Source organism: Stegostoma tigrinum, chromosome 7 (genome assembly GCF_030684315.1).
Source record: "Stegostoma tigrinum isolate sSteTig4 chromosome 7, sSteTig4.hap1, whole genome shotgun sequence".
In the NCBI taxonomy this organism is placed as follows: Eukaryota; Metazoa; Chordata; class Chondrichthyes; order Orectolobiformes; family Stegostomatidae; genus Stegostoma; species Stegostoma tigrinum.
The window spans coordinates 20,833,895-20,850,399 of NC_081360.1; the positions used below are offsets into that span (position 1 = coordinate 20,833,895).

The 16,505-nt window shown below is 43.9% G+C and overlaps 1 protein-coding gene across 4 annotated transcripts in view; it reads left to right on the forward strand.

Annotated features, from left to right (window-relative positions):
• traf3ip1 (TNF receptor-associated factor 3 interacting protein 1) overlaps positions 1–16,505 on the forward strand; it is a 143,816-nt gene that overhangs the window by 71,989 nt on the left and 55,322 nt on the right. For all 4 annotated transcript variants that reach the window (XM_048534641.1, XM_048534642.1, XM_048534643.2 and 1 more), the window contains 3 exons: positions 6,858–6,951; positions 10,773–10,856; positions 11,870–12,005. In XM_048534641.1, the coding sequence (XP_048390598.1) occupies positions 6,858–6,951; positions 10,773–10,856; positions 11,870–12,005 (314 nt within the window). The remainder of the gene's footprint in view (positions 1–6,857; positions 6,952–10,772; positions 10,857–11,869; positions 12,006–16,505) is intronic.

Consider the following 16,505-nt stretch of genomic DNA (forward strand, 5'->3'; position numbering starts at 1 on the left):
TAGCTATGCCAACACACATTTTACTTATTTTCCCGTTTCTGGCACAACAAAAGAAGACCCCTGACATGGCAAAGTGATGCTAGGTGAGGGTATACTAATATCTGTGTCCTCACTCCATGACAACAGAACCCAGCTTTGGCTGGGCTTGTAATAGAAGACAGGGACCTTGCTCGGACCAGGGAGCTAGACACATCCATGTCCTGGCAACTGATAAGTACCATTTGTCATTGTGCTACAACTCTCAAATTAACCAGGCAATCAATGTCATTGAATACCACTGCTAACCATTGATCTCAATACTTTCTGTCTGGAATGCCTTAGAAGTGCACCTGTCTCCCAAGGACATTTGTAGAGACCAGTCCTTCTCGTCCAGAAGACAGGTCCTCAATCTCTCTTGGTGACAGGGTCAAGGCAACGGAGAAAGCATTGGCAAAGCTGCCTTTTGCACCCCCAGCAGCTCAGATGATGACACTTCGATGGGATCCATAAGCAGAATCCAAATTGTGGGATTGCAGGCTGGTGAGCACCACACAGCTGCACAAATGGATAAATGAACAATGCTCCAGGCCACAGACACTTGAGGACCCCCAGAGATCAGGCACATGCTCAGCCCCTGACAGAGAAGGACGCTGTGGGCTCAGTGATGAGGGACTTATTCCGCATGCACAGGGAGGAGTAGGAGCTGCAGACAGGTATTTGGGGTGTAGTGCCAAAAAGCTGCAGCAGTATAGCGAATCATGCAACCGTCTGTCTGCCTCCATGGACTGGTTGGTGGCTGTCATGTAGGGCCAGACTCAGCACCCTCAGGGCTGATGAAGAAGCACACCACACCTGCACTCTCAGGACTGACAGTATGGCGACAGGGATCCTCGACAGCAGTCCAGTGCTCCAAGGATGCAGGGTGGTGCCAGGAGGCACCCAACCAGCACTGGAACCACATTCAGGCTTCTCTTTGCTTTCTAATCAAGGCACTGCAAAGGTGGCTTGGATCTCCACCTTCACCCTGCCTGTTCTACTCTGACCCTTGGAAGTTATGACCAAGGATGTCACTACCAAGCAGTCTCCCTTGTCCATCTACTGAAGTTCACGAAGATGCAGCAGGAGGGAAAGGAAGAGAAAAATGTGCTGAGAGCATGTCAGTGGCACGAATCACATTTCTGTAAATAATTTACGAGTGCATTACAGATGTTTGTTTTGCACCATTCATGTGGTTGTTCACGTCTGTGCTGAGGATCCAGATGCTTCATTGCACCATCCAGCATCACTTTAAGAGGCCTAAAGGCAGAGGAATGACTCAATGCCATACACACACATTACCCTTCCCTGCTCTAATATGATGAGTTGGGCACTTCGTGCACATCACTGTCCTTAGTCAGTGTCCAAGTTCAACATTTCTTACTGCTTAGGTGGCTGTTGGCATATGAATGTAGACATTATTGAAACCTACAGTAGTTGCTGTGCCAGGGAGGTACAGCACTCAGAGTCAATGTCACAGGACAGCCACTAACTTAGAAATCCACTATGACTGTGTTGTAAATAATGCATGTGTCTCTGGTCAGTGTTCAACTCCTGTAAAAACCTAGTGACCGGCTGTTGTTAAAGCCCCCTCCCGCACACTTTGGTGCACAGTGAGTGCAGTCGTGTCCATTTACTTCCCCAGTACACAATCCCCATTTGCTTCACCAAGTGATAGCAAGTAGTCTGCTGAGAGTAGCCTACAACTTGAGCCTGAATATGCTGGTCAGCAGCAAAACATTACCATCCCCTTCCTGGGTGCCCCATCCATCAATCTCACAAGGCTTCACACATCCTCATCCCCTCTCAAGCCAGCCACATGCATGTACAAGTGTCATACCTTGTTCCCTTTCTCTCTTTCTCTTTTTGTTCACGCTTGCTCTCTGCCCCCAACTCTCCCTGCCCCTTCTGTTCACCCCCATTTTCTTCCCCCCTTCGCTTTCCTCTGTCTTAGTCCCCCCCGTCTCTTCCGCGCCCCCCCGTCTCTTCCGCGCCCCCCCGTCTCTTCCGCGCCCCCCCGTCTCTTCCGCGCCCCCCCCGTCTCTTCCGCGCCCCCCCCGTCTCTTCCGCGCCCCCCCCGTCTCTTCCGCGCCCCCCCCGTCTCTTCCGCGCCCCCCCCGTCTCTTCCGCGCCCCCCCCGTCTCTTCCGCGCCCCCCCCGTCTCTTCCGCGCCCCCCCCGTCTCTTCCGCGCCCCCCCCGTCTCTTCCGCGCCCCCCCCGTCTCTTCCGCGCCCCCCCGTCTCTTCCGCGCCCCCCCGTCTCTTCCGCGCCCCCCCGTCTCTTGCGCGTCCCTCCCGTCTCTTGCGCGTCCCTCCCGTCTCTTGCGCGTCCCCCCCGTCTCTTGCGCGTCCCCCCCGTCTCTTGCGCGTCCCCCCCGTCTCTTCCGCGCCCCCCCCGTCTCTTCCGCGCCCCCCCCGTCTCTTCCGCGCCCCCCCGTCTCTTCCGCGCCCCCCCCGTCTCTTCCGCGCCCCCCCCGTCTCTTCCGCGCCCCCCCCGTCTCTTCCGCGCCCCCCCCGTCTCTTCCGCCCCCCCGTCTCTTCCGCGCCCCCCCCGTCTCTTCCGCGCCCCCCCGTCTCTTCCGCGCCCCCCCGTCTCTTCCGCGCCCCCCCCGTCTCTTCCGCGCCCCCCCCGTCTCTTCCGCGCCCCCCCGTCTCTTCCGCGCCCCCCCCGTCTCTTCCGCGCCCCCCCCGTCTCTTCCGCGCCCCCCCGTCTCTCTTCCCACACATTCTTGCGTCCCTCCTTTACCCACCCTGTCACACCCTCTCATTCCCCCCCCTCACCTTCTGACCTCCCACCTCTCCCCTTCCCTCCCTCTGTCTACCCCCATCTCCCTTTCTCCTATCTCGCTCTCGCTCTCTGTCTATCTGCACCCCCCCTGCACTCATCTCCCCCTAGCCCCAGCAAATGGCCTAGTACTGTTTTGTTTTCTCTCCACTCCTTCCCTGTCCCTCCTCTGCCCCTTCCAACTGGACTTTTGTGCCCCATCTCGTCATGCAACCTCACCAATCTTGATGGAGCCCAAGGAATGACTATGACCCACTCAGTGGAATGTCGAGGCATGAAACCCCTGTGTGAATCCACTTTGACAGGATGACTGACTGTGGTCAAAGTCCAGGACTGGTGTTAGAGCCTGCTTGACTTATCATGTTGGGCTCCCCTGACTGACGGGTGGCACCATGGACTTGATAACGGCTACAGCCTTTGAATTTGGGACACAGCTCGCTGTTTGATACATATGCAGTGTGTCTAGCCTATGGGCTGCTGCCACATGGTTCAGTTATGGTGCTGATGTCACACCCCCTGCCCTTTGTCTGAGGACTGCTGAGCAGCTGAACAAGCTATCTGATTGTGTGACTGCACCAATTAGCACTGGATGGCAAAAAACATCTGGGCATGCCAATCAGTGCCCAATGAATGCTCATTAAGGCAGCAAGGGAGCAGCTTGGCCCAAGTCTGGGCTGGGTGCCTCCTCCTGTGTGGTAGCTGGAACTGATGTTGCCTGCTAGGCAAGTCTGTGCCATGAGGAGAAAGTTGGTTGTGGGCAACATGGAAGTTGTTTGGAGGAAGTGGATGAGCTGAATCTGCTTGGTACCTGCTCTGATTTCCATGTTGGATTTTCCTGATGGTTAGTTTAGCTGAGTTTGGTAGGACCTTTAGCAGCGTGATCCTGAGGTGAGCTGGACAACCAACAGGGAGCTTAATTACCCATCACTTGGCAAGTGACCAATGCCTTGCGAAAATCTTGCCACGCCACATGTGAAAAGCATAAAAGATAGAGTGAGATGATCTCGACATCAAGATCAGCCTCACCACATTTCTCATCCAAATCTGCCTTACATGTCACCTTGTTCATGTTGCTCATATCCATAAGATTCCACACCTCACCCATAAAACAGGACACATGCTGGGACCAAAGTTTCACCAATTGTGCCCATTTGTAATGTTCAAAATTAAACATGGATGCAAAGATGTATTGAAAAGACAACTTGGGCAGTATAATTTAATTAAGTATGTTTGCTGGTTTGGAATAGCTTTTTAAAGTATTTTTTAATTAAGTTGATCACTTGTTAAAAGACTTTTTTTGTGACAAATCTATTTTCAGTGGTATTGGTAAAACTGGACCTGCTTATCATTCTTAAATACATCTTGGAGTATTTTTAATGCATGGGAAACTATTATGCAAATTGGTGTGAATAGAAGTTTGAATCTATAACTTCACGTGCAAAAACTCATTCAATTTCAAGCACAAGTTACACCTTGATTGCCAATACAGAAATTCCAACTCCTGAACTAATTCATTGTATATAAAGCATTTCTTGTAGATGTGTTGAAAGACTATTGAAATACTATTGATTTCTTTCCATTTCCGAAAATGAGTTTCTGAAGAAGAGCCCTGACCTGAAACATCAGTTTTCCTATCCCTCTAATGCTGCCTGGCCTGCTGTGTTCCTCCAGCTCCACGTTGTGTTATCTGTTGGAAAACATTTGTGCTTTTGACATTTTGCCCAGTAAAGAAATTTCTGTCAGGGTTATCAATGAACTATTTCTTCCTTCTTCTCTCTCTCTCTCTCTCTCATGCTCTCTCATTTAATTCATGAGAAAGAGTAATCTGACACGAAGATCATGGTTTTCAGAGCTGGCTTGTTCCTTTCCTCCTGTATCGCTCTGAGATGTGTCTGCAGTAGACACCTCCAGGTGCTAGAGCAGTACCATCAACATTGCCTGTGCAAGATACTGTGAATCTGCTGGGAAGAAAGACACACAACACCAGCATCCTCAACTGGCCAACATCCCCTGTGTCGAAGCACTGACCACCCTTGATGGGCTGGGCATGGTGTTCACATGACTGACACGAGACTCTCCAAGCAGATGCTTTACTCCCTGCTTTGAAATGGCAGGTGAGCTCCAGGTGGACAGAGAGACTGCTTCAGTGTACCTCAGGACCTCTCTGGCAAAATACAGCATTCCCACTAACACATGGGAATCATTTGGTCCAAGACCATCCAAAGTGCAGGAGGAGCCTTTGCAATGGTGTTGCAAAGGACTTGCCATCAGGAAAATGTGGAAGCCAGACGAAAACAACGAAGTGCACTGCCATTCAACGCCCCATCCACCTCTTCCTGTGACCACCTTCTATCCTAAGTGGAACAGAGCTTGGGAAAGCTGCATCGGTCTGTACACCCACCTATGGACTCACTCTGAGAGTGGACAGTCATCCTTGTCTGTGAGGGACCACTGCTGCTGCTGATGATCCTCTAATGCATTCTGCTCCAGACACCTTCAAGTTCCCACCTGCTGTAGCTCTGAAGCTACACATATCTATAGCTTCTTTCTATTTTCCCCTTTTAGCTTCCTCAAGCTCAGTGTTTGTCAGACCAAAGCCTGCTACTTTCTTGAACTCTTTACACTTAGCTGCAAAATACTCAGCCTCCCAAATTGACCTCCATATTTGATAGCATTTGAAATGGTTCCCTCTCCTTAAGTACTTTGCTGCTTGCTTTCAAACGCCATCAGCTCTATTCCTCAAAAGAAAACCTTCAACGTTCTGGCCTTGCAAACCACCAGCCCTTTTGTAAGTTTGCTTTCTTCTTAAGTCTGTGACTGTGTGTTTGTTGTCTCCCAAATCCGTGCTCATCTTCACTTTTCAGTTCTGTATTCAAGTTTCTGTGCCTGACCAAAGTAACAACTTCTTTATCTGCTGTGAATATGATTACAGTCAAATGTCGTTCCTCAAAGAGCTCTCAGCGGATTTTTACATGCTCAACTACTGGCTCCTTCGTATACCTCTCTTCTAGCTGAGAGGACCTGTCCTTGCTTGGTTCCACTATTACCTCTCCAGTGTTAGGAATGCAGGTTTTATAATATTATCACAGATTTTAAGTTGAATGAAACATTTTGGTTGTTAATAATTAGACATCAGTTAGTCCAACACTAAGATCACCATTAAATTGCACTTCAGAAGAGATGATCCTTCTGAAAGTTGCTTAGGGATTTTATGCACCTTAAACTTTAAAGAGTGTAGATCCAAGTTGCAAGGCACAGGCCTCAAAAAGTCACCTTCTTGCCATTGCCTCCACTCATCCTGTGCCTGCTGAGATCCCTATCCCACAAAAAGCAAAAGAAAACCACCTACTGAAGACTGCCTACATCACCTTTCTGGCATGAGGGACTGTACAGTTGAGGCCTCTGGCAGATCCAGAAGCTCACCAGTCCGTTCTCTTGATTGGTTTGTGCCCAGGCGAGGTATCTCTCTCACCCACAGCTAGACCATTAATCGGAGAATTGTGACAAAAGAAACTCCCTTCATTGTACTATAGCTTATACCATTCTTCCAACTTCTTTGAAGTTTTGTTCCTGTACACTTGAATGCTTTTTTTTAAAATGAGGAATATTTTTGAAATAAAAATAATTAAATTTTAATTCTCTGCTAAGCAAGGAAGGGCATATTTTGCACTGATTTAAGATCCTTTCTAATTAATCTGTTCAGAGAAGTTATAATACATCTCTGGAGCAGGTGACACTTGAACTTGTCTAGGGATAGGGTCATAAGAGCCTTTTTTAATGCAGCTAAAGGTCTCAACCACTAGCTATGTATTTTACAAATGAATACAAATCTCTGTACCAATATTTAATACGTTGTAATTTAGTCATGCACTCTGAGGGCTAAATCTTTAACTTTATTCCAAATTTTAAAACATGCCATTTGCCAGTCCACACAGACTGGATAGACCCAGTCATATTTCAGTACTACAGTAATTCAGCATTTTATCAAATTAAGATAATGTTTTGACTCTCTTCCTTACCAATATTGCACATCTTCATGATTGTATCAACATTTTCAGAACTTGAAGCTGCCCACAATTCTGTTGAGAAGAAACATACGACAGAAGTGAATGGAGAGATTTTTGATGAGCTTTCCACTCAAGTCTTGCAAAGGTTTGATGTGTTTACATTTAATTATTGAAATTGCTGATAAATCCTCTTTCATGTGGCACATAGGGTTCTTTTTATTCATTCATGGAATGTGGGGATTGCTGGTAAAACCTGCATTTATTGCCCGTACTTAATTGCCATTGAGGTGATGGTCACCTGCTGTTGTCCTTGCAGTATAGTTGCATGCTGTTAGGGAGGGAGTTCCAGGATTTTTACTCAAAGTCTGTGAAGGAACAGTGGTTTATTTTAAAGTCAGGACAACATGTGGCTTGAATGGGCACTTGCAAGTAGTGATGTTATCGCGCATGTGTTGGCCTTTTCCTTCTAAGTGGGAGAGGTTGCGTGTTTGGGAGATGCTGTCAATAAAGCCATGGTGAGCTGCTGAAGTTCATCTTGTAGATGGCACACACTGCTGCCATTGTGTATTGGCGGTGAAGGAAATGAATATTGAAGGCGGTGAATAGGGTGTCGACAAGTGAGCTCCTTAGCCTTGGATGGTGTTTGGCTTCTTGAGTGTTGCTGGAACTGCACCTGTCTAGGCAGGTGAATATTTCATCACTCTGACATATGCCTTGTAGATGATGGGCAGACTTTGAAGAGATGCAAGTTGAGTTCCATTTTGCTCAATTCCTAACTTCTGAACTGTTCTGGTGTCCACAATGTTTATATAGCTGGATCAGTTCAGTTTCTAGTCAGTGGTTAACCCCCAGGATGCTGATGGTGAGGCATTCAGTGATGGTAATGCCATTGAATGTCAAAGCTCAGTTTCATTCCTGTCAGAGATGGTCATTTCCTGATACTTGTAGATACGTAGCCCAAGTGTAATTTCAGACCAAAATAACAAACAGCAGATGTTGGAAATCTGAAACAAAGGCAGCAATTGCTGGAGAAACTCAGTGGGTCTGACAACATCTGTTGGAGAATAAGCAGAGTTAATGTTTCCTATCTGGTGGTCATTCTTCAGAGCTATTAGTAGCTAGGAAAAGGCAGTATATTTTCAGAAGACAGCGAAGGGTGGATGCGAGTGTAGAGAGGAGTAAGTGAGTGAATACATGGAGATCTCCATCCATTCACTTACTCCTTCCCCTACCAACCGCCCTGTCTTCTGCAAATGTATCACCTTTTCCTAGCTACCAGTAGTTCTGAAAAACAGCCACCAGACCTGAAACATTAACTGTGCGTTGTCTCTGCAGTTGCTGCCAGATCAGCTGAGTTTCTTAAGTAATTTCTGTTTCTGTTTAGAATTTTAGCATTCATATGAATAAGATAAGTAATTGCTTTTAGAGTGCTATAATGCCTCATTCATATTTGTGAATCAGTATTATATTCCATGTTCTGTTCTAAGAGACTGCTTTACAAACTGGAAAACACTTAATTTTTTATTTGTTAATCAACTACTTTTATTTTCCATGAATCATTGGGGTGTAGTTTAGAGTTGTTCATGAAAACCAATAATTTTCCAGGAAGTCTCTTTTTCACTAGCTGCTTATGTTTAGTTATTTGCATTGTTAATATTGAGATCTTCATTTAAGAGAAACAGGTGGTGGTTATTAATTATCTGAGCACTTATAAATAGGGACCACTAACACTGGTTGTGGGATGTCAATAAATACTCTGGACAAAAGACAATATAGGTGGCTGAGTTGCAATCTTACCAAGTGGCCTGAATTCTATAACAGTTTCTTGTAAACTTCATTTGGCTTTCCAAGCTTGACCAGGTTTGAAAGTAGCATTGTTGAAATATTGAGTGAGTCTAAAGGCCTTAAGTTTTTATTTTATTCTTTATCCATTCATTGGATGTGGATGTTGCTGGCATGATCGGTTTTTGTTACCATACCCTAATTCTCTTGAATTGAGTAACTTGCATTACCAGTTTTGTGATTGGAATCACATCTAGACCAGAGGAAGTAAGAATGGCAGATGAGTCCTGATGAAGGGTCCTGACTTGAAATGTTGATTTTCCTGCTCCTCTGATGCTGCCTGACCTGCTGTGTTCCTCCAGTTCCCCAGTGTATTGACTCTGATTCCAGTATCTATAGTTCTTGCTATCTCTGAGTCAATCAGATGGGTTTTTATTCAATCAACAATTATTGTCATGGTCACCGTTACTGACACTGGCTTTTCTGTTAAATTCCAAGTTCATTACTGATTCTAAATCTCACCGGCTGTTGTGGTGGAATTTAAGTTGTGTCTCCAAAGCAATAGTTTGGGCCTCTAAATATTTTGTAATGAACCTGTTCAGAGATGTTATTTTCCAATGACAGTACGAGAATGCCAGCACTTTTCTCCCTTAAAAATGAATTGACAGGAGTTGAGGTCCTGTTGCATGCAATTCTATTGTTCTTCCTAAATTTTCTGGACTCTCTGGAGGTTTGCTACGTTGTGATGAATGGATGGTGGAGTGATGTGCAATATCATGGTTGGTCAGGCTATTAGCTTTGAAAGGTACCAGTGATGCAGTGCATCGCTGTGTTTTGTTATATATCAACAAGTGGACTGTGGCTGCTTTTTGATCCACACAAGAATGCATCATCACTGATGTCTGAAGCACTGTGCCTTCCAGTATCTGGACAAGATTAACCCTTGATTCACCTTGACAGTTGCCATGAATTAGGATCAGGCTTAGGCTGTCCAGCTGCTCTGCTCTGCCAATTATTAAGCTCATATTGATCTGATTATGGCCTTAAATCCATGTTCCCACCCTTTTCCCCCCCCCGCCCCAAAGAAATTGGCTCTTTGTCAGTAAAGAAACTAAATACCTTTAAATTAAAGGTATTTAATGAAGCCACTTATCCAAAAGGGGAAACACCCTTCCAGCATCCACCCTATCAAGTCCCATCTGGACCTTGTATGTTTCAATAAAATCACCTCATATTCTTCTAAGTGCCAATGCATACAGGCTTACCTATCTAACCTTTCTTCCTCAGATAACTACTGTAAGCCAGAATTAACCTCCTCTGAAATGCTTCTAATGCATCCTTTCTTAAATAAGAAATTCAAACCATTGTATATAGTGCTACCAAGAGTTGTCTTATCAGTGCTCTCTATAATTGTAGCAAGCAATCCCATATTTTGTAATTCCATTCCTCTTGCTATAAATGGCAACATTCTATTTGTCTTCCTAATTTTGAACTGCATGCAAACCTTTCCTGATACATGTACCAGAACATCAAGAACCTTCTACCTGGGTTCTGCAATCTCTAAGTGATATGCCACTTTTCTATTCTTCCTGCAAAGATGTACAAGTTCACGTTTTCTCTGATTATATTTTACTGCAAGAGGTCAGAGTGGATTAATGTTAGATACTATTTCCAGAGAAGGTCTCTTCAGGGTAAATGTTTTGTAATCAACCTGTTCAGAGATGTTATTACATACCTCTGGAGTAGATGGAACTTGCATGTTTGAAGATCGGACGTAGTTGCTGTTTTTTTTCTGGGCGTTTGGCTTGAGGTTCACTTTTGGATAGTTGAGATTTTGTTCATGATGGAAGTTCTTTGCCATTTGATTTCAAATGGAATGAAATATGATTTCTGCACAGGATACTATTTGGCCTGACATGGCCATGCTGACTGTGTGTGAGAACAGTTCACCTAGACTGTCTCATCCACATTTTCTCCATAGTTCTGCACTTCCTTTTTCTTTAGATAATTACACAATTCTTGTTTGATAACCTTAGTTGAATCCGTTCCCACAAAACTCTCAGGCAGTACATCACATAAAACAACTCATAGTGTAGAACAGTTTGCCCTCATGTCACAGTTGCTGGTTTTCAAACTTTTATTCATTATTATGTGATTGAAATAAAAGGTTGTTTTCTTGAACAGCAAACGAATACCTCGCCCAGGCAGTGCAAGACCAGCACCTCCCAGAGTAAAGAAGCAGGAAGGTCCAGACTCCCCTTCAGAAAGGTAGATTTTCTTTTCTTTTATCATTATTGTAATATAGTGGATGTCCTAGAAATTCACTGCATGTTAAACAGGAACAATATCCTGCAAATCCTAGGGCCCTTGTATCATGAAACGAAGGTTTTTTTTCTGCTGGTACAGTAAATGTTATCAGTGGATTGCAAGGTGATAATTGAACAAGAAAATCCTGGCGATTGTGTTCTCGCTTTCTCTTCACTGGAATATATTATCTGATCACTCGAATGAATAAACCGCTCCTTCCAGTGAGATTATTCGACTGACATCATGAAAGCGAACATGCTTTTGACGTAAGGCTGGGAATGCTTTCTTTGCTAATTGCTGAATTGTAATTGATTTCTCTGGGGCACACCCAAAAGTAAAGCATAAATAAACTACTGTTATGTGAGATACGCTAAAAAAATCATTTGAAATTTGGAATTAGATTCAATAGTGATGTTATTGAAATAATGGTAGGATATTTTATGCCATGATGGTGGTGAGATAGTTTATAAACCGTTTTTATTATCAAACGATGGAAAAAGCCCAGTCTGAAGGCAAAAACAAAGTTTTTAATCAAGAAAGATCATCAAGGTATATCAAGTTATTGGCAGTTGAAGGTAACTTGAGAATATTATCTTAATGGAAGCAAGAACATGATTGTTCAAATTTAACTTGGTTTAAAAAAAGTGTATAGCCATTTTAAGAGTAAGAAATTATTTCAAAAATGAGTAATAATTTGTCAGAAAAGGGAATAGACTTTAGGTGGCATTCATGATTTAATTGAATGATAGGCAGGGATAATATAATAAAGGGGTGAGGTCCAGAAGGTTCTTTTTAAGATACTTTGTATTGCTGCATATTTTCTAAAAAAATTTGTGACAATGGATTGTCTTGACAGCTGTCATGACATTTACAGAAGGCTATATTACAGAAATAGATAATTAGTGTCTGATGTGTCCCATATAACTTATCCTGTTTTAAAATTTTTTTTGATTGGTTTTATTGCACTTTTCCAGAATTGGTAGTGCAAAACCTGTCTCTAATTTAATAGTGGATAAAGGAAAGAATGTTGAAGAAGAAGAAGATGATGATGAACAGTTTGTGGTGGAAGAAGCAGTCTCTCAGCTGCCAGATATGCCTGAGGTGGAACCTGTAAGTGAAGTTTTTTTTTCCACTGGATTTACTTACTTCCTTAATCCAGTAATTGCTGTTTTTATAAGTTTTTGCATTGTTTTTGGAACTTATGAAAAAAGTCAAAGATTCTTTGAAAGGGAGGAAAGAGAGAGAGTTTCAGGGGAGCGACCATGTGGCAAGGTTGGTGATTGAAGAATTGCATTAAGCTCAGGATTTGCTTCATAAAAAGCCACTTACAAGTGTAGTTTCGCAGCTGTCAGACTGAGAAATTGCACAAGGGCTGTGGGGTTGGGGTTTCACTGAAATAACAAGCAAGCAGTACAGTTTTGTAGCTGACATGGGAGGGCTAACATCCAGCTTCATGGTGCACCTACGGAGGCATTAGTGATTTTTTAAAAAAAAACTTACTGTCTGAAACTGCAGGAGAAGAGGACAACCTTCTGTTTTTTTGAGACTGATCAGCTAAGTGTTTGATTTTAAGATTTCTATGGCTTAATGTCCTTTTCTGTAAATCTATAATAGTAAGTAAGTTGAGGGTTTTTTTAATGTTCGTACTGAGATCTGTCTCTTGATTTGACTTTTAATATTAAGGATTAGTATTAAGTTATCCCAAAGCATTGTTTTCAAGCAGTAAAACAGTGCCATTGTTGCATTTCTGAGCAAAGTGTGCTGTTTGCTTTAATTAATTTTTGGGTCTGTAGATTCCTAAAGGGACAGAAATGGCTTTTAGTAGGGTGATGCGCTCTTCCTCTCAGATGTGGGAGATCAGGGAAAGTTTGATTATTTGGTGACAGTAGACAATAGGTGCAGGAGTAGGCCATTTGGCCCTTTGAGCCAGCACCACCATTCGTTGTGATCATGGCTGATCATCCACAATCAGTATCCTGTTCCTGCCTTATCCCTATAAGCCTTGATTCCACTATCTTTAAGAGCTCTATCCATCTCTTTCTTGAAAGTATCCAGAGACTTGGCCTCCACTGCCCTCTGGGGCAGAGCATTCCATATATCCACCACTCTCTGGTTGAAGAAGTTTTTCCGTAACTCTGTTCTAAACAGCCCATCCCTTATTTTTAGACTGTGTCCTCTGGTTCTGGACTCACGCATCAGCGGAAACATGCTCCCTGCCTCCAGAGTATCCAATCCCTTAATAATATTATATATCTCAATCAGATCCTCGTTTATCCTTCTAAACTCAAGTGTATACAAGCTCCAGTCAGAAAGAAACAAAGCACTAATGAGAAAAGAGAAAAGTCTGAGGCTGGTACTGTAGATAAGGGGAGCAAGTCAAATAGCCACGCCAAAGAAGTTGGCAGAGAACGTTGTAAGACTGATCAATTAAACTGCATTTACTTATGCAAGAGGCCTGACAGGTAAGGCACATGAACTCAGGGCGTGGTTGGGAACGTGGAACTGGGGTATCACAGCTGATACAGAAATGTGACTCAGGGATGGATAGGACTGACAGCTTCACAGTGGCTCAGTGGTTAGCACTGCTGCCTCACAGCACCAGGAACCCAGGTTCGATTCCACCCTGGGGCAACTGTCTGTGTGGAGTTTGCACATTCTTCCTGTGTCTGCGGGGTTTCCTGTGCGTGCTCCAGTTTCCTTCCACAGTCAAAAGATGTGCAGGCTGAGTGGATTGGCCATGCTAAATTTCCCATAGTGTTCAGGGATGTGTAGATTAGGTGGGTTAAAGTGAGATGGGTCTGGGTAGGATGCTCTGAGGGTCAGTGTGGACTTGTTGGGCCAAAGGGCCTGTTTCCACACTGTAGGGGTTCTATGATTCATGTTCCAGGGTGTAGATGCTGTAGGAGGGTTAGAAAGGGAGGCAAGAGAGGAGGGGGAGTGACGTTTTTGGTTAGGGATAGCATTCCGGCTATACTGAGGGAGGATATTCCTGAGATTACGTCTAGGGAGGTTTATTTGGGTGGAACTGAGAAATGAGAAAGGGATGATCACCTTGTTGGGATTGTATTATAGGCCATCTGGTAGTCATTGAGAAGCAAACATATAAGGAGATCTCAGATGTCTGTAAGAATAATCGGGTTGTAATGTTAGGGGATTTTAACTTACCTGACATAGGCTGGAACTGTCGTAGTGTTAATGGCTTGGATAGAAAGGAATTTAAATGTGCACAAGGGAACTTTCTTATTCAGTAAGTGGATGTATCTACTAGAGAAGGAGCAGCTCTTGATTTTCTGTTGGGAAATAAGGCGGGGCAAGTGACTGAGGTGTCAGAGGGGGCCACTTTTGTGCAAATGATCATAATTCTATTGGTTTTAAAATAGTTATAGACAAGGATAGAAATGATCAAAAAGTTAAAGTTCTAAATTGGTGTAAGGTCAGGAACTTGCTTCCAAAAGTTGATTGGGGGAGGCTAAATGCAGGTAAATGGATGGTTGGAAACGGAAAGCCTTTAAAAATGAGCTAATGAGTGTTCGGAGATGGTATATTCCTGTTAGGGTGAAGGACAAGGGTGTAGGTGTGGGGAATGCTGGATGATTAGAGAAGTTGTGACTCTGGACACAAAAAAAGACATATCAGGCATAGACAGCTGGGATCAAGTGAATCCCTAGAGGAATATAAGGGCAGTAGGAGTATATTTCAGGGGTAAATCAGAAGTCAAAAAGGAGACTGTGATAGCTTTGGTAAATAGAGTTAAGGAGAATCCAAACAGATTCTGTAAGTACATTAAAGGCAAGAGAATAATTAGGGAGAGAATAAGGCCCCTTAAAGATCAACGTGGCCATCTATATATGGAACTGCATGAGATGGAAACACTAAATGAGTATCTCATTTCAGTATTTATTGTGGAGAAGGACATCGAAGCTCGGCAACTTGGGGAAATAAATGGTAGATAACAAAGTGTGGAGCTGGATGAACACAGCAGGCCAAGCAGCATCTCGGGAGCACAAAAGCTGACGTTTTGGGCCTAGACCCTTCTTCAGAGAGGTGATGAACAGCCCAAGAGCAATACTTTCAAGAGAATTTATCAAACTTGTCAGCCGAACATTCAACAAGTAACATGAATACTTACGTTGGGAGAAACGTCAACTAATCATTTGTACTCACAATAAAATTTGTGCTCCTGAGATGCTGCTTGGCCTGCTGTGTTCATCCAGCTCCACACTTTGTTATCTTGGATTCTGCAGCATCTGCAGTTCTCATTATCTCGGAAATAAATAGTGATGTCTTAAAAAGAGTTCATGTTACAGAAGAAGAGGTGCTGGGTATCTTAAAACTCATTAAGGAAATAACTCCCCATGCCCTGATTGGGTGTTTCACAGAACTTTGTGGGAAGAGATTACTGGGCCCCTTTCTGACATATTTGTACCACAGACAGCCACAGGTGAGGTGTGGAGTGACTGGAGTTTGAGTGATGTGGTGCCATTATTTAAGAAAGGCTGTAAGGAAAAGGCAGGAAACTATAAAGCAGTGAACCTTATGTCAGTGGCAGGTAAGTTGTTGGAGGGGATCCTGAGGGACAGGATTTACATGTATTAGGAAAGGCAAAGACTGATTTAGGGACAGTCAACATGGCTTTGTGCATGGGAAATTGTCTCATAATTTAAGTTGGGTACTTTGAAGAGGTAACAAAGAAGATTGATGAAGACTGAGCAATAGCAGTTGTCCAATGGACCCAAGCAAAGCATTTGACAAGATTCTGCATGATGGACTGGTTCATAAGGTTGGATCCCATGGTATCAGGGGGAACTAGCTAATTGGAAACACAATTGGCTTGAAAGTAGGAGGTAGACAGTGGTGGTAGAGAGTTGCTTTTTGGACCGGAGGTCTGTGACCAACTGTATGTAACAAAGAGTGGTGCTGTGTCTGCTGCTTTTCATCATTTATATAAATGAGTTGGATGTGAATGTAGGAGGCATGGTTAGTAACTTTGCAGATGTCAACTGAAATATATGATGTAGTGGACAGTGAAGAAGATTATTTTAGTACTGTGGGACCTTGATCAGATGGGCCACTGGACTGAGGAGTGGCAGATGAAGTTTAATTTAATACATGTGTGGTGTTGCATTTTGCTAAGACAAACCAGCCAGGACTTACATAGTTAATGGTAGGGTGCCTCGGGAGTGTTGCTGAAAAAAAAAGCCTTGGGGTGCAGGTGCATAGTTCCTTGAAAGTGGTAGACAGTGCAGTGAAGAATGCATTTGGCATGCTTGCCTTTATTGGTCAGAATATTGAGTATGGGAGTTGGAACATCAGGTTCTGGCTGTACAAGACAGTGCTGAGGCTACTTTTAGAATGCTGCCTATAATTCTGGTTGCTTTTCTATAGGAAAGGTGTTGTTAAACCTGAAAGGGTGGAGTAAAAGTTTATAAGGATGTTGGTGGGACTGGAGGGTTTGACTTACAGGGAGAAGCAGGGGCATTTTTCTCTGGAGGATCTGAGACTGAGAGGTGACCTTGTAAAATCATCAGAGGCATGGACAGGGTGAACAGCTAAGGTCTTTTCATTAGGGTAGATGAGTCCAAAACGGGAGGGCATAGGTTTAAAATGAGA